We start from the raw sequence: 19,308 nt of genomic DNA on the forward strand, positions 1-19,308 counted from the left end.
CTGCCTGTTGGAAGTGATTTGGATTCCCAAAGGACATTTTTTATATACTTAAGTTTATTAAGCTTGTCATGAACTTTATGATGTATAAACTTGACTAGACTACGATTTCCAGTTATTCAGTCAAACATTAATCTAGATGTTGCTGCAAATGGTATTTTGTAGATTTGACTGAAGTTCATGATCAATTGACTTTGAGCAAGGGAGATTATCCTAGATAATCTGGGCAGGCCTGGTACAACCAGTTGAAACGGCTTTAAAACAGAACTGAGGCTTACCTGAAGAAATCCTGCCTGTGAATAGTAACATCTGCCATGCACAAGAGTTTCAACTTGCTTTTCCTGGTGGCCAGCTCTATGGACTTAGGACTTGTCTAGTCAAGCACACAACTGCATAAACCAATTCCTTGCAATAAATTCCTCTCTCTCTCTCTCTGTGTGTGTGTGTGTGTGTGTATTGAGAAATAGCCTGCTAGTTCTTCCTCTATATCAGTTGAACACTGGCTAATATTGATTATCTTAAAATGTAGAATTGACCAGTGTGTGGAGGCTAGAATATTGAGGAGCCTTACAGAAAAAGCCTAGATTTCCTTGAACAGACCATTAGTAGAATTATGGATGTCAAAGACTCTGCTCATAAGGACTCAGAAAGAAGTGAGGAGCGTGGTAGGGAAAACCTAAATTACCTCAGAGAATATCTAATTATAAACAGACAGTAGAAATACGGAAGTTAAAAATGCTAAAATTGAGAGCCCGGGAGGAAATTAGAAACATGCTATTGGTAACTGGATGAGAAGAGATTCTTGTTATACAGTGACAGAAAGCTTAATTAGTGAAATAATGTCCTGCAGTTACATAGGAGGAGAATTTCCAAGATATGGCCTTGGACATTCAGTTGAGAACAGTTTTAAGCAGAATTGAATGTGCAGCCTGTTTTTTGTTGTTGTTGCTTGTAGTAAAATGCCAGGGGAAATTACATTTGAAAGAAATACTGTTGCACAAAAAGGAAACAGGACTAGATGATTTAGGACATTCCAATCCCTCCAGATTGTGAAAAATGCTAAAATGGAGATTCACTGTCAGGAAAGCATATTCTAGAGGGGCAGCTGAGATACGGCTGGACAACGTTTTGCTGATACCTCAGAAAGATCAAAAAGAGAATTTAGTCACACAAAGGCTCTTTGAACAGAATAAATGTGTGACTCACAAGTCTCATTAGTTACCAAGCATAAGCTAGAAATGAGGATACTTTTCTTTGTTTGTTTTGTGCTACTATAACAGAATACCTGAGCCTGAATAACTTATAATGAACAGAAATGTATTTTCTCACAATTATGGGGGCTGGAAAGTCCAAGATCAAGGTGCTAGCAACAGGTGACGGCCTTCTTACTCTATCATTACATGGTGGAAGGTAGAAGTGCAAAGGCACAAAAAGGGGCTGAACTTAAGGCATTAATGGCACCCATGAGGGCTGTGCCCTCACGGCCCAATCACCTCCCAAAAGTCCCACCTGTCAACACTGCCACAATGGCAACTAAACTTCAAACTGAATTTTGGAGAAAACAAGCATTCAAATCATAGCAATGGGATTATACAGGAAAGATTTGTGGAGAAGTCTCTTGTGTAATGAAGTGAATTCCCATAATACACATGAGGCCTCAGGATTTTCGAACATTTTAAATCTGTGGAACACTGCCAGCTTGGACCAAAAGGGACAGAAACCGTATTAAGTGAAAGAAGGCTACTGGACTCCCAAAAGTGTACAGGCAGGAAATAGACTATTAAAATGACTCAGCTGCTAACCCCATGCTACTTTTCATGAAAAAAGAAGGATGACTTAAGAGGGCAGAGCTGAAAACCACAGAGGATTATTCTCAGACTTAGAAATGTTCTCAAGTTTGCCCAGCTGGGTTTTAAAATGGCTTGGGATCAGTCACTCTTTTTCTTTTCATTTTATCTCATTTTGAATGGGAATTGCTTATTCCTGTCTCATCAAGGTATTCTGTGAGCAGATAACTTATTCTTGAGTTTCACAGGTCCATAAATGGAGAGGAATTATGCATCATGACAGATTATACCCAGGGCTTCACCCATACCAAATTTAGATGTATCAATTCTAGACAGTCTCTTTTATTTAGGTGTTAATGTTATTGTTTCTGTTATATATTCTTTAAAGTTATTGGAAGTTGTAGGAATTTTCATGCTTCAGTAAAGATGCCATTCTATTTATATTTTTGGTTGATTAAAATATACTTTATTTTGGCATTGTGGGAGAGGAAAAGAGAAAAACTTTGCTATTATTGTGTCTCTTTTAGCTAGGAAATTGATTACCTATTAATGCATATAAATAAATCAGGGCCAGGATATTGTACATTTGTTAAGTAAATTCTTCCATTTATAAACTGACTTGTATCCAGTCATGTTTCGGAAAGAATTTAAAGTAATCTTAACATTAGTATAATCAACAAACAAGCCTTAAATTATAGAATCTTTAACAGGATTGAGAAATCTAAATAAGTCTGGAAAATGAAGTCTAAAAAATTAAAAAATGGCTCAATTCTGAAAGACAGCACTGATTTTAAAAAAATAATACATAAATTTATAAAACACATTTATTTGGAATTCAGTTCGAAAAATCCATCAGGAAAAATTCTCACTTGTTTGGAGTTTGTTTTTTTACTGAAATAGCATGATATTACTTTTGCCTCTTGAATCTAGAAAGAGGCCTAAGCACAAGAAAAGGAAAAAAATATGTATATGTTTTTGCATGTCAGGGCTAATGTAATTGTTGAGTAAATGCATAAAGCTAAGCTTGTTATAGTCAACTGCCAATTATTGCAATTTTTCTTAGGGATTTAAATAGTATGGGAAAATAATACTTAAAATATTTAACTGTGTAATTAACTGAAATGTTTAGCTCAAAATACATTTAAAACTGATATTAGTAATGAATAGCTTAAAAATTCATTGAATTGCCCTCTGCCCCTTAAGGATATAGAACAATAACCAAAGTGATGTGATTTGTCTCAAGAAAACCAAAAGGACTGGGTAATTCAAATTTGATTTGACAATTAAGAATAGCTACACTTGCCGGGTGCTGTGGCTCACGCCTGTAATCCCAGCACTTTGGCAGGTCAAGGCCGGCGGATCATCTGAGGTCGAGAGTTTGAGACCAGTCTGACCAACATGGAGAAACCCCGTCTCTACTAAAAAAAAAAAAAAATACAAAAAATACAAAAAATTAGCCTGGCGTGGTGGCACATGCCTGTAATCCCAGCTACTCGGGAGGCTGAGGCAGGAGAATCACTAGAACCCAAGAAGCGGAGGTTGCAGTGAGCCCAGATCATGCTACTGTCCTCCAGGTTGGGCAACAGAGCAAAACTCCGTTTCAAAAAAAAAAAAAAAAGAGTAGCTATACTTAATTGGAAATTCATGCATCTGACCCGTGAGATGAAATTTTTTTATTAAAGTTATCTTCCCAACAAAGTGAAAAGAAATATCTTGTGGATTATGTATGCTGAGCCCAATAAAAACTGTCATTATGCTCTTAAATTTTAAGAAGTTTTTGTGTTATTGTATTACTCTCATAAATGTAACTAAGGTGGAAGGAGCATTTATCTTTAGTCTTTTGTCTTTAGTTAGAACAAAGTCTCATTAATGGATTTAACCTACCCATGTTGAGACTGAGGGATAAGAATATTTATATTTTTAAAATAGAGTACTTAAAATTAATAACTTTAATAATTTGAGATAATGTTTGTATTACTTCCAGTACACAGACACACTTATACACACACACACACACACACACACACACACACACACACACTCTTTTAGAAGAAAGAAAATGCCCCTCCTAAGGAATCCTTATAATTCTATTGGAATTACTAACTAAAAGTATTTTAGTGTTTTGGGTAGCTATAAAATTTATTTATATATAGTGATATGATCTGTGTTTCTATCTAAAGCCCTTGAAGACAGGAAAAGGAAAAAGTCTTTTAGCTTTCTATATCGAAGACTTGAAAATCTATTTAAGTTGTTTATTAAGCAAACAAGCAAAAAATAAGTAAATACAGAATGAAAATAAAGTTAAAATGTTAGCATATTTCTTTATGAACTCTTTATTCCACTGAAGAAATGAACCTTTTGAACTAACTGTAGTTTGATTATTGAACAATCACATAGCTGTGATTCCCCAATTTTCTACTCTAAAATAGCATTTTGATTGGATTTATAAAGGTATGTACCAATAGCACAATTTTCATACATTTAACATTTAAATGTATAGTGAAGAATATTCTGGCAAAATTTAAAATATGTGCCTGTTTCATGACCTGAAGGGATTTAAAGGTGGTAATATTTGCTGTAATTTAACATTTTTAAATAATTCATATCCTCATTTTGTATTGTTATTTACTCTTAGTCAAGGGTTAGAGAACATTTTCACTCTTGTTTAAATTATGCAATGTTGGTATTTCATTGTAATATGAAATCAGTGGTCCTAGCATTTATTTTTACAGATCATATTATTTATTGGCATATCATTTAATTGCCTTCTTAACCATTTTGTCCCTTGGTTTTGAATCTTAATGTTTTCCTTCATCACTGATCTTTAAGAATGATCTTTCAGCTTAAAAGAAGCTAAACGTAAGAAAGTTTCATTAATTTAAGAATGGGGCTGCTTTGGATTCACTTTTTCTTGTTCAAGAAGTACATAATTTTTCATATTGATAACCTGGTGTCCTCCTTTTTAAATATTACTAATGAACAGAAATAAACTTAGATAAAAATGGCATGACAAAAAGCATGACATTCACTTATTTCAAATCAAAGAAAATGAATGCAACATAAAATGCTTTAACTGAACACTGACAAGATATTAAAAGTACAGCATTTAAAAACTGGTCATTTACACTAGGTTATAGATTATTTGTCCACCAGTTCAAACTCACGTGTGAAAACTCCATCCTAAAAACCTCACAGTATTGGCTAGTAGTCCATGAAGAATGCATTAGCAATTTAATGAATACCATTCATTATTTATTAAATATTATTCATTAAATTGCTAATTAATTGTAAATGCATAACATTCACAATGAAAGAAAACATCTACCTGTTGTCATTGTTTTTAACCTGTGATCTTTGCATTAGTATGAAAACTATAAAATATGTTTTTTTTAAACCTTGCAGATAAATTTAGTTACTTAATAGGACCAGTACAGTGTAAAGATAAAGGATTAGGCTATTTCTATCTGTACTTATAAATACTTGTTAAAAATTGACTTCAGTAACTAGCCCTACCATTCTGCCATTCTGGTTTAAGCTTTGTTAGCCACCCAAGTCTCCCTGGTACACTTAGGACTGGTCCTGACCTTAATAATTTATACATTTGCCCTTTTTTAAAGTGTTGTGTCTCTGCTGGCATTTGTGTGAAGGGGCAGGCACATTAGAAAGAACTTGAAACTTTAAAATTTCCTGGAAATTTAGGAATCTCCATGTTTCAATGTAAATTATTGTTCTTTCATCTGAGATGTTCTTGCCCATACATTTTGAGTGTTGAAATATTCTTCAGTAATACATACAAAAAGAGGAACAGTTGTGACAATAGATGCTCTTTCTTTTTATTATGCCCACTTAGCAGAATGTATATCAATTTTCTAATATTTATTTATTTATTTTTAAAATCACTGTGATTCTTGAAGTACAGCCCTGGAACCACTGCCTTAAATACTCCAGGCTCTGCAGGAGGGAGGCAACAAGCTCTCAATAACACAGTACACTGTTTGGGAGAGGAAGGGAAGGGCTACTTTGAGTTCTCTGAAAACTCCTCATCTACCCTGAATATTAAGCATAACGAGCCTCACTTATCTGAGAAGCAGGGGAAAACTAGAGGTGGTGTAGAGTTCATACTGTGGGATGTTATACTAGCCATTATTCTTAGCGAACTGAGAGGGCTGTCATCAGTTTACAAATGGTGGTTTTGACCTGAGGGCGTTTCAATAGCTGCTACAAAATAAATTTTTGTGGAGAAGACCAACATCAGTAAACCTCCAGGAAACAGCTATATCCTGCTCTCAGAGGGCTGACCAGCAGAGTACACTTTACAGGTACAGCTGTAGAAGGATTTGAAAAGATTGGAAGGGTGATTAGCAACGGGAGAGACCACCAGTTGACTCGTAACCGTTGAAGTGCTAACAGTCTCTTGATACCAGGAACCATTGGTTAAAACAATATGGCATTGGGGTTTAAAAAACAGGTTTTGAAGTTAGAATAGGGAATAAATTCTGGTTTCACCTCTTACCAGCTGGGAGGCCTTGAAAATGCCCTGTAACCTTCCTATGCTTCAGTATCATGAGCTGTGATGTATGGTAATATTGACTTCATAGGATTCTCAGCAAATTAAACATATTCTGATTTCAGAATTAAATTAGCAAATGTGTATAACCTGCTTTGCACACCTGTTGTATACTAAATTCTCAATAAATACTGGCAACTATGTTCTATCCATTTGTTAATTTAAAAAACTTCAGATATTGCATATGTGGCCTGGTGAGGTAGGGGTAAGGAAGAGCTCTTATTCTTTTGAGTTTCAAGAGTAGTGTGTTGCTACATCTAAATCCCATATGGCAATATTGACTTAGTATATCAAAAAGAAGTAGTCCATAAACAGCAAAAATTATTAATATCAGAAACAAATCAAATTCCTGCTTTTATCTTGGGATGGCATGTGTAATGAAAAATAAGGAACAGAGTTTTACCAGCTATATGCCTTTCAAATGAAAAAATGTTTATTTGTAGTTAACTTTGCAATTATGAAAGAAGGTACAATCATTTAAAAAATCATGAGGCCTTGTTTGTGTAAGTTCCAAGACTCCATTGACACTACCAATTGGAAAATGGGGCATCAGCAAGACTCTAAGCTACAAACCTTCAATATATGTCTAATGTTACATTTATCTTTACGTTTTCCTTGCAAATTCAACACTCCATTGACTTCATGTGTTTCTATTAGTCTTCAATCAGGATAAGCTAGTGGGAGAAAGTGGTAGTTCTATATTCACCTCTACTTAGATTTTAGTGTAGGCATTTTATTTGACCTGATATTGAGGCATATGAAAAATATAGGGAGGTAATTGTAACACATTGGTAAGGATTTGTGTGTCTAAACACATCTAAACATAGAAAAGGTACAGTAAAAATACAGTATCCAAAACAAAACATGATACACCTATATAGGGCACTTATGGAGCTTACAGGACTGAAATTTGCTCTAGGTGAGTCAGTGAGTGAGTGGTGAGTAAATGTGAAGGCATAGGACATGACTGTACACTACTGTAGACTTTATAAATACTGAACACTTAAGTGACACTAAATTTGTAACAACGTTTCCTTTCTTCAGTAAAAATTAACTTTAGCTTACTATATTTTACCTTATAAACTTTTAAATTTCTTCGTAACTTTTTGACACTTTGTGATAACACTTAGCTGAAAACACAAATAGATTGTACAACTGTAAAAAAAATATTCTCTGTTTGCATCCTTATTCTCTAAGCCCTTTCTATTTTAGGATTTGTTTATATATATTTTTTAGTTTTTTATTACAAATAAACACACAAACATACACATTAGCCTCAGCCTACACAGGATCGTCAATATTCACTGTCTTTCTCCTCCACATCTTGTCCCACTGCAAAATCTTCAGGGCCAATAGCAGCATGAAGCTGCCATCTACTATGATAACAATGCTTTCTTCTGGAATAGCTCCTAGAGGACATGCCTGAGGCTGTTTTACAGGTTTGTTTTTTTTTAATAAGTAGAAGGAGTACACTGTAACATAAAGTTAAAAATTATAGTATGGTGAATACAGAAACCACTAACAGCCATTTATTATCATGTATTATGTACTACAAATAGTTGCATGTTGTGTACATTAATATAACTGGCAGTGCAGTAACACTGTTTACACCAGCATCATCATAAACATGTGAGTAATTCATTGTGCTACAATGTCACCACAGCCAGGACTTCACTAGGCATTTAGGCTCCATTTTATATCTGGTCCATCATTGACTGAAATGTTGTCATGCAGCACATGACTATATTTCAAAGCCCATTAAGAATTAGGACCCAGGTCTGTCTGTATCAGTTAGGGTCCACTTAGCAGATAGAAACTGCATAGTAATTTAAGCAGGAAAAGTCTAATATAGTAGTTATTAACTATGACAGAGATTGGAGTAAATGTGATTTTCTACTAAGGGGTAAAAGAACTCTAATTGACAAGAGGAGATATAGGGACCCCTTGGTCTGCCTTGAGGCAGAGCACCTGAAGAAAGACAAATTTTTACAAAGGCCACCCATGGGGAGTCAGTGAATGGGGGAGTACACTGAGCTGGCATTCTAGTGACACTCATGGAGAAGGCATTCTGGAGATCTGTGGCAAACTGTCTGTAAGGTGATGTCACATTGTGGAACTCAATGGGAAGCCATTCATAGGAAGGTGCTGCACTGGTGGAACTCTCTAGGAAGTGCCCAGTGGTGGGAGGAGCGGAGTGCCCTCTGAGATGCCAGAGAAGTTGCAGGAGCCTGCTGAGAGACCCACCAGATCCAGAAAGAACCCATTCATTGTCTAGTTCTCTCCATTGCCCAATTTGTTTTATACTTAAAATCATACCGTATTGCAAGGAAGAAGTGTTCTAACCTCACAAGCAGGACAGTGAAGGATGGATTTGGATTTGTGAGGCAATAGATGGATACCTAGTACACTGTTCACCATCAAATCATGTCATATGGCCTTATATTCACTTTATCAGAAAATATGACATGTAACAAAATAAAGAAGACTAAGAGGAAAGGAAGGAAATATATGTAATCAGGTTGTAAGTGGAGATTTACATTAGTGTCTCTCTTTTTCTTTAAAATGTTTCTAGGCAGAGTCACTTTAAGTCCTCAGGAGACTGTTTTGTTGAATTTTAGGACCCTGGCTTATCAAACAAAAACTAGAATTACAAACTGGAGGTCCAATGGGCATACCAGAGATGTTTCACTATGTAATTAAAATTATTGTTTAATTCCAGTTTTCTCAGCTACTAGTTAATACAGGCCATGTTCAGTTGACAAAGATTCGTTTGCAAATAAGAGCTTCCTTAGGTGTCTGAAGCCTACTTGCATCATTTATAGACTATGAAATTTAGGCAAGTTATTTAACTTCTCTGGGTCTCAATTTCTACATGTAAAAGGAAATAATAATAGGACTTACCTTATAGGTATGTTATGAAAATTAAATATGTTAATATTTTAAAGCACTAGGAATAATTCTTTGCACATAATATGTGCTATACAAATGTTTGCCAGATAAAAATAATTCAGTCACAGCAATATGCATTTTATATTTTCTTAAAAACCTTCACCTAGAAATATTAATTCCTTTAGTAGTTCCAATATATGGAACTCTATATTTACTCAACATTTTGTCAGATTAATCTGATTCCATTGTTTAACAGAAATTAAAAGTAAGAATCTATGGTTATACTATAGAATGTATAATGTGAATGCTGTTCATTGGGTACCTTAATTTTTGTCACAGCTTTAACAATACTGCTTCAAGCTGATAGTGGTTTAAGATGATATTAGTAAAGCCCTTACTCTTTAGTTTTTGGAATTAACTGAACAAGAAGATTTTTGGTAAAGTAACTTTGACTAAAAAAAACCATGTTTTCAGTGTGACCTGTTGTATCCAAATTGTTATAATAGTTTTTAATTTGCATCCCTTAAAAGAAGCAAGTATGACACTCTGTAAAATGTCTCAAATTTTATATATTTTCTCTTTTCTTTATAGATGGCAAAGAAAAATATTCTGAACTAATCAAAAAGTCCAAAGCAATTGAAATGTTATTTACACTCTATCCTCCTGAAGGTGCACACGTGCCTGACAGTACACTACTCAAGTCAACTTGGTTGAGACCCATAGTAAATGGGGAAGAAGGTTATAAATATATAGGTAAGATATTAAGCCTTATTTTTTATTGTAAAGAAGAACTGATACCTTATAATATTATATATAACTATATTCATCACATAGATGATATGGGATGATACATAGATCCTATAGAATGTTCTCTTTCCTTCTTATATACTATGCCTGCAATTTAAAAAGGGACTGTTTTGTGCTTTGGTACCTCCACTAGAATAGTGGAACTATATTGTGCCTGTCTACTCACTAGTTGATGGAAATTTGGGTTGTTTTCACTTTTGCATTACTACAAGTAAAGCTGCTACGAACATTCATGTTCAGGACTGTGTTTAGACATGTGCTTGCATTTCTCTTGGCTAACCTGTTTTCCAGTCATTTTAACATTTCATATTACCCAGCCACTGCAGAGATATGAAAGTTGCATTTATTCCACAGCTGTATCAACACTTGGTGCAATCAGCCTTTCTAATTTTAGCCAATCTAATAGATGTATGTTGGTAGCTCTTTGTGGTTTAAATTTGCATTTCTCTAGTAAACAATGTTATTTGGCATCTTTTCATGTATTTATTATTTGTATATCTTTGTTGAAGTGTCTATTCAAAACTTTTGATCATTTTCATATTATTATTTATTAAGTTTTGAGAATCCTTTACATATTCTGAATACAGGTAAGTTAACCTTTATATGCTTTGTGAATATTTTCTTCCAGTCTGTGGTTTGTCTTGGTTTGTCTTTTCTGTCTTTTAATAGTATCTCTGGAAGAGCAGAAGTTTTCAATTTTGATAAAGTACAATTTACTACTGTGTTTCTTTATTGCATGCTTTTGCTGCCATATCCAGGAAGTGTTGGCCTGGATTGTAGCAACAAGGTTTTCTTCTATAAATTTTATAGTTTTAGGTTTATATTTCAGTGTGTGGTTGATTTGGGGTTAATTTTTGTATGTGGTTCAAGATATAAATTGAAGTTCTTTTTTTAATACTTTGATATCACAAACTTTCCAACAATATTTGTTGAAAAGACTATTTTTCTATAAATTAACTTTGCAGTTTTGCAAAACCAAATAGTGAAAAAAGATATATAGATAGCAAATGAGCACATGAAAAGATGATCAACATCATTAGTCATCAGGGAAATGCAAATTTAAACTACAGTGAAATACTACTACTCACTTATTAGAAAGGCTAAAATAATTTTTTTTAATCTAATGATACCAAACAAGGAGGTGGGACACCTCAACACCTCAAACACTCACACATTACTGGTGGAAATGCAAAATAATACAGCCATTTTGAAAATATTTTGATACTTTCTCATAAGTGAAATATATTCTAATCATAAAGCCTAGCCATTCTATATAAAAGAAAGCATTTATTTACACAAAACACACATATTTATAATATATAAATAAGAAATATATACAATATATTATATATGTAACATATGTGTGTAGACATACATATATATATATGCATACATACACACACACACACACACACACACACATATATATATATATATATATATATATGATCAGCATTATTCAAAGTTGCCAAAAGCTGGAAACAACACAACTGTTCTTCAACTGGTGAGTGAATAAACAAAATTTGGTTCATCCATAAAAATTTGGTTCAGCAGTAAAAATAGAGGAGTGAACTATTGATACATATAACATGGATGAATTTCAGATGTATCATATTAAGTGAAAGAAGCCAGAATCCAGGGCTATGGTATGATTCCATTTAAGTGGCACTTTGGAAAAAGCAAACCTATAGTAACAAAGGTCAGGCCTGTGATTGCCAGGGTTTAAATTTGATGGTAGTGTTTTACTACAAAGAGGCAGCATGAGGGAGTTTTTAGGGTGATGGAACCGTTCTGTATCTTGATTATGATAGTGATGACATGATTTTAAATAAGTCAAAACCCATAGAATCGTACACCAAAAGGAATGAAGTTTACTATAAGTAAAATGTTTCAAAATAAACACAAAATTAAAAGAGAATCATTTATATAAATGGCCAAAAAGTTCATAAGAAGATGTGTACCATCATTAGCCATAGGGAAATGTGAATTAAACCACAGTGAGATATCACTATACATCTACGAAAATGGCTAAAGTTAAGAAGACTGGTCATATCGAGTGTCAGCAGGGATGTGCAGCAACCAGAACACTAATACCATGCTACTACAAATATAAAATGGTAAATACACTTTGCAAAATATTTTGGCATTTATTTATTTTATTTTTCTTTTCTTTTTTTTTTTCCTTTCTTTTCTTTTCTTTCTTTTTTTTTTAAGAGAGAGTCTCACTTTGTAGCCCAGACTGGAGTGCAGTGGCACAATCTTGGCTCACTGCAACCTCTCTCTCCCAGGTTCAAGTGATTCTTGTGTTTCAACCTCCCAAGAAGCTGGGATTACAGGTGCCCACCACCACAACTAGCTAATTCATATATATATATATATATATTTTAGTAGAGATGGGGTTTTATCATGTTGGCAAGGCTGGTCTTGAGCTCCTGACCTCAAGTGATCTGCCCACCTCAGCCTCCTAAAGTGCTGGGATTACAAGCATGAGCTACTGCACCTGGCCAATTTTTAAAAAAAGTTAAACATACATCTGCCATACAACCAGGCATTGCACTTCTACATATTTATCCCAAAGAAGAGAAAATATATGTCTATTCAAAAACTTGTATATGAATATTCATAAAACATTTTTATAAAACACTCAAACTAATAGAAACAACTCAAATAACTACCTACAGATGGATGGATAAACATATTGTGATATATCCATGTAGAATACTTAGCAATATAAAAGAAAAAACCTGGATACCTTTGATACACATAACAACATGGCTGAATCTCAAAATAAGTATGCGAGTGAAAGAGGCCAGACAATAAAGAGTACATACTATATGATTCCATGTATGTAAAATACTAGAAAATGCAAACTGAGTAGAAACAAATCTGTGGCTACCTGGGAATGGAGATTGGAAGTAGAAGTGAGAGGTGATGGGTTAAAAAATTTAAGAGTGATGGAAATGTTTATCATTTTGATTGCAGTTATCATTTCATGGATATACAAAGTAAAAAGTTATTGAATATTACACTTTACGCAGTTTATTGTATATATTTTACGCCTCAATAAATCTATAAAAAGCAAGTTATAAATATTAAAGAACCAAGGTAGGGAAATTTTATTTTGGTAGTATTTTTAAAAGATGTTTTCTCTTGAAGCTTTAAAACTTGCATTTTAAAACTTATTTAAAGAGAGTCACAAATTCAGTGCAATATCATTGGACTGGTGCATACAAAGGCATATTTAAGGGCTCAGTTCTGTAATAGCCTAGAGGAAGATGAGAGAAAGAAAAGGAAAGAAAATTATGAAAAAGAGTAACTTAAGTTGAAAGTTTTGGGTTTAATAAAATGAATTAAGAACCTGACTGCTATTTATTTTCTCTGCAATTTTCCACTTGAAATTATCAGAAGGTGACCTATACCTATTTGTGTTTGTTGTTTACAGTCTATTTGCAAACACTTTGTTAAAACAAATTAAAAGGAAATATGCAAGTAGCATTATGTTGTTATTTTCAAACTCTGTCTTCCAAGCTTTTTGCTGATTTTTTTCTTTTTCTATGGGTAAGTGACCAGAGCCTTGAATCTTTTTGAATTACATTGTTATTGAATTGACTGACAAGAGATTTGCAACATTTGCCTTGAAAAAGATTAGTCTATTACAGAAGTGCTTCTTAAAACTGAGTAACTCCTTAACTATAAACATTTTAGGGAAGATAGCTTTGGGAATTTATTATGTGTTCCAACATTAATACTCTACAATGTGGGTACTCCTGTTTATTGATTTTACTCTGTAAATTCAGAGATCTATCAACAGCAAGAACCAATGATTAAATAGAGTTACGAATATTCCATAAATGGCATGGGTTGCTAACAAAGTACCTAGTATGAGGACCATACATTCTCTAAAAATACCTGGTACAACCATATTTTTATATCCTGTATTTCCTAGAATAGTGGCTTGATTGTAACTGGAATGCTGCGTAAGTCGTAATTTCAACTTGCTTAATAGGCACAAAGAATTTCTTCTAGATTATAATTTTATAATCTTAGACCAAGTAAAAAACAAGTCTTTAATTTTTTTCCAGGAATATATGGCTTGTCACACTTAGTTTTAGAAAGGCTATTTTGGAAAGTTAGTCTTTTAACATATCTTCGGTTGTCTTTTTTTTGAAGCACTGTCTGTCCTCAAGCTCCCCAACCCTCTGGACTGTCACAAATATGCTCAACTTGTTTCTCTCCTTTGTTAAGCTTTTGTGACTTTGGCAAATTTTTAACCTTGAAGCTGTAGATTATATTAAGGAGCATTTTAGGCCTATAATTCTTGGAATTCTAATGGAGATACCTTGAAGGGGTGGATTAGCTATTATCTTTCAAGAAAATCATTTAGGGAATACAAATGAATGATCAAATCACTTTCCTAAACCAATGGTCCATTTTAACTGAAATCGTATTATTGTCTTACTGTCAAGTTTCTCATTAGTTCAGATGCTGAGTAATATCAATGACCTATAGTTCTACTACTTCTTTTTCATATCATTTCCAGCACTTCATATAATACATTTTACTTACCCTTAGAATACATGGTTATTTAAATTACGTGATTAATACCGGAACCTGATTTCTTGGCCTAATTACTGTTTTTTTTCCCATTAAGAAAGTACAAGGTATTTTTTATGTAATTTAGTTTGCTTCACTGCCTTTAGTCAAGACTTGATATACATTTGCTAAATTAGAATCTATCTTAGCTTTAAAGATTCCAGCAATTAGATAATCATCCTTGACAGTCAAGGCTGATTTTTGGTGATCTTCTTTAAGAATTTTCTACTTTGTAACATAAGACTTTCTTATATATCCTTTATTCCAGTTGAAACTTATTTACTAACAACAAAATAAAGGTTATGCATAGATTATTATGACTCTCTATTTTCTAAAATGGGCTATTTAATGTATTCTTCAGAATCCCTCCTTCTAATCCTTGATCCCTTTTGGCACTTCTCTCTGAACATTTTTCCAATTTTCTCATTTATTTTAAGGGATGAAGCTCAGAATACAACATGATAATCCAATACATGTTTGACTTATTGTGAATATAATCTTAGCTACTACTAGTTCTGCTTATATTTTTGCACTTTTTAAAGACTTTTAAAAATACACATCCCAGCATTTACTTGGATTTCTGCCCGTATTTTTTAATCTAACTTTTTGTCATATTTTCGTGTAACTATTTGATGTGTGTATAATTTATTTTGCCTTCTTAAATTTACTATTCTGACTTGTCCTGGTTTTCCTTTGCTTATTTAGAATATAGACATTTATTACTCTTGTCAAAAACTAAGCTTAATTTTGAGCCTATTCTTTGAGGTGTTCCGTAGGATTAATTACTGTAAAAAACTTACATTCTCATTTGAAAGGAGCTCTATATATTTTATATCATTTATATCTGCTCAAGTATAGGAAATGGCCTATTCTAATTTGGGTTAAGTTTAAATGCACTATGTTTAGGTCAATGTCATGCTTTGCCTATAGAGTATCTGCTTGCTTGAGATGAATAATATAGTCACTGAAAAATATATTTTATACCAAATAGGACTTGAAAAGTTGTTTGGGTATATCCCCATTCATCCCTTATTTTATCTGCTATACACTGCCATCAGCCTCCAATGTCATGTTCTCTAATGTCCTTTTGATTTTCTTTGGTAGTGGCAAATGGATATGAATGTGTTTTCATGGTAATTGTAATTGTTGATTGAAGACATATTTTATGTTTACATGGTTTAATTGGTTCAAACTTTCAACACTTGCTATACTTACATGAATCATCCAACAGTAAAATAAAAACGATTGCAATATTGTATCTGGCTAAAGTTTTTGACTATGTTCAAGGTATAAAAAATGTATTAGGGTGATGAATTAGGTCTTTCTCATTTAATGAAATGGTTGTGTTCTATGTGAATTCCATTTTTCCTTAAACTTCAATGATAAAATCAGAGATGTGTCTCCTACCTCCTGAACCCAGCTTCACCAGCATGTTGGAAACATTTGAGTAAGAAAATATCAAGATGGCACCAGGTCTATTAGTAAAGAAAATATGAGTTGTACATTTACAACAATCCACCACTCAATATTGCTTAACTTTGTGAGGTAAAATTTGAAAGATTAATATTTCATTATGATTTCTGCATCTATTTATGTAACAAATATTAACTGAGTGTCTACTATATACTTGGCAATAAAGATTGAGAAATAACTTAGGCTTAATACCTGCCATAGAAGTGTTCACATTCTAGCAGATACAAAGCACTATCAGAGTTTTGGTTGAAGTAGGTGCAGTGAGCACTGTTGTTGGTTCCTGGGTCAAATGGAATGCTTCCAAATGAGAAACTTCAAAAAGTCTAGGAAGAACATCTAGAAATTAAGAAAAGGATGACACTAACACTCAATATCTGAAATAAAACCCATAAATAATGGGGCATTATACTGGTTAAGCATGATCTCTGGGCAAAGCAGGCCGTTGATCTTATATAGGGTTTTCAGGAAGAGTGGTAGCCAGTCTCTAAGATGGCTCCAAGGATGTGGTTCTTGGTTCATGCTTGTGTGTATTTTCCTCTCATAGTGTATCAGGTGTTACCAATAGAATATAGCAGGTACTTCACTTCTGAGTCCAGATCATAAAAGAGAGTCTGGCTTCTTCCTTGCTCTCCCTTGGGTAAGTTGCTCTGAGGAAAGCTAGGTGCCATGTCACGAGGATACTGCAACAGCTCTTAGAGAGGTGTATGCGGTGATGAACTAAGACCTTCTGCCTACACAAATTAGGCACTGAGTTCTATGTGAGTAATACAATGTGGAAATGGAGCCTCCAGTCAATCCTTCAGATGACTGCAGCTCTAGTGAGAGCTTGAAGGCAGTCTCATGAGAGACCCTGAGCCTGAACCCTAGTAAAGCTACCCAGATTCCTAACTCTCAGAAATGGTGTGAGATAAATTTTTGTCTTATGCTTCTAGTTTTGGGGCAATTTTTTTTTTTTTTTTTTTTTTTTTTTTTGGGGGGGAGTCTGGCTCTGCCGCCCAGGCTGGAGTGCAGTGGCGTGATCTCCACTCACTGCAAGTTCCGCTCCCAGGTTCACACCATTCTCCTGGCTCAGCCTCCACAGCAGCTGGGACTACAGGCGTCCACCACCACGCCTGGCTAATTTTTTGTATTTTTAGTAGAGACAGTGTTTCACTGTGTTAGCCAGGATGGTCTCGATCTCCTGACCTTGTAATCCACCCACCTCAGCCTCCCAAAGTGCTGGGATCACAGGTGTGAGCCACAGCGCCCGGCATGGGGCAATTTGTTACACAGCAGTAGATAACTAATATAGAAAGCATATAGGTCAGTGATTAGTGGCTTTTAGCAGTGGAAGTAAAATGACACTGTTTGCTGCGTGTGGTTACACAGGAAAGACTGAGTTGCTGATTGGCTTTCAGAAATGTGTTACTAGAATAAGACTTTTGTTCAGTGGTCAACTTTGAAAAGCAGGAACTCTCACTGACTGGTTGGCTTTCAGAAGTGTGTTTACTAAGTTTAGCTGTCACTGGTTGATATTTAAAACCGATTCTGAGAGTTTCTTATCACCATGATTATAGAAATATAATGGATTAGTTAAATAGGTTCAAAACAAGTTCTAGTTTTAACTTGTTACCATGGCTGTAGAACTCTTAGAATATTCTTAGGAGTGTGGGGAAATGTAACTGTCAAGAAACAGGGCATAAAGAAAAACAATAGAGATTGCATGTTAGTTGATATAATGGAAGCAATTAAGTATAATGCCTAGGAAAAGAGAATGAGTACATCTGGCAGTATAAAATATACACATAGAGAAATCTTGAAGTAATATTTAATAGTTATAAAATAAATCTATATAAGATTTTGAAACTGAAATCAATTACGATTTGAGTTTTTTGAGCAAGGGGTAAACAGGGTTGGACAGCTTCACTGTTCCTTGTATCTACTGTAATTGTTGTGAAGGTTAATTTTGTGTGTCAACTTGACTGGGCTTATGGATGCCAGATGGCTGGTAATGTTATTTCTGCGTGAAGGTGTTTCTGGATGAGGTTAGCATTTAAATCAGTAGGCTAGGTAAAGAAGATTTCCCTCTTTGATACAGGTGGTCATCATCTAATCTGCTGAGGATTTAAATAGAAAAAAAAGGTGGAGGAGGGGCAAATTTCTTGTATCTACTTGAACTAGGACATCCATCTTCTGTCTTGGACATCAGTGCTCCAGGTTCTTGGACTTTTGGACTTGAATCAGAACTTACACCATCAACCCCCAAGATACTAGTCCTATGGACTCAGCCTGGGACTTATACCATTGGCTCACCTAGTTTTCAGACCTTAGGGTTTGGACCATCAGCTTCTCTGGGACACTAGGGTACAGATGGCAGACTGTGGGACTTCTTCGTCTTTGCAATGGCATGAGTTAGTCCTTCATAGTCAAGTTTCTTTATGTATATCTCTATATAGCCTATTGGATCTTTCCTCTGGAAATCCCTGATGGATATAATTGCTATGATGAAAAATTATGTAATTAATGTAAAGTTAATGTTTATTCACTTTATACACTTAAAAGACTCAGAGCTATACATTTTATGTATATTTCTCATGTTATCTTCATAATCTATATGATAGAAGCTATTATCAAGCTCATTTTACAGAGGGAGATATTATTTCCTAAGAGGCTGAGTAACTTGCTTGAAGTCATGGAGCTACTGAATGGTACAATCAGGATTTAATTCTAACTCTAGAGCAAACATTTCCACATTAAACTGAAAGAAATATGCTTTGTTTTGATGGAGATGATATTGAGTCATCAAGAAACTATTAAATTATAATCAGTATATTATTTTAGAATTTAGTGAGGTGTGTATAATAATCATAAGAAAATAATGCATATGGATTTATTTACAAGGATGGTAATTACAGCACTGTAGTGAAAAGAAATGTTGAAACAATGCAAATGTCCAGCAATAGGGGAATAGTTAAATAAATTATGATTCATGAAGAAGATGGAATTCCATGTGACCATTACAATTATGTTATTGAATATTTATAGGAAATATGAAAAATAAATTTTAATGAAAAAAGATTACAAACTAGTATGTCACGTATAATATACTCATATAGTTACATAAAATGAGTTAAGAATATACAAACTTTAATATCTACATTTTGTGAATCCAGTGGACTTTATTTACTGTTCTAATATAACAGAATTTTCTAATTT

The 19,308-nt window shown here is 34.0% G+C and overlaps 1 protein-coding gene across 1 annotated transcript in view; it reads left to right on the plus strand.

The window, feature by feature from the left end:
- IQCM (IQ motif containing M) overlaps positions 1 to 19,308 on the plus strand; it is a 381,316-nt gene that overhangs the window by 294,970 nt on the left and 67,038 nt on the right. The window contains 1 exon segment of the mRNA XM_026454113.1: positions 9,832 to 9,993. Coding sequence (XP_026309898.1) covers positions 9,832 to 9,993 — 162 coding nt within the window.

The sequence above is a fragment of the Piliocolobus tephrosceles genome, chromosome 3, assembly GCF_002776525.5.
Source record: "Piliocolobus tephrosceles isolate RC106 chromosome 3, ASM277652v3, whole genome shotgun sequence".
Taxonomy (NCBI): domain Eukaryota; kingdom Metazoa; phylum Chordata; class Mammalia; order Primates; family Cercopithecidae; genus Piliocolobus; species Piliocolobus tephrosceles.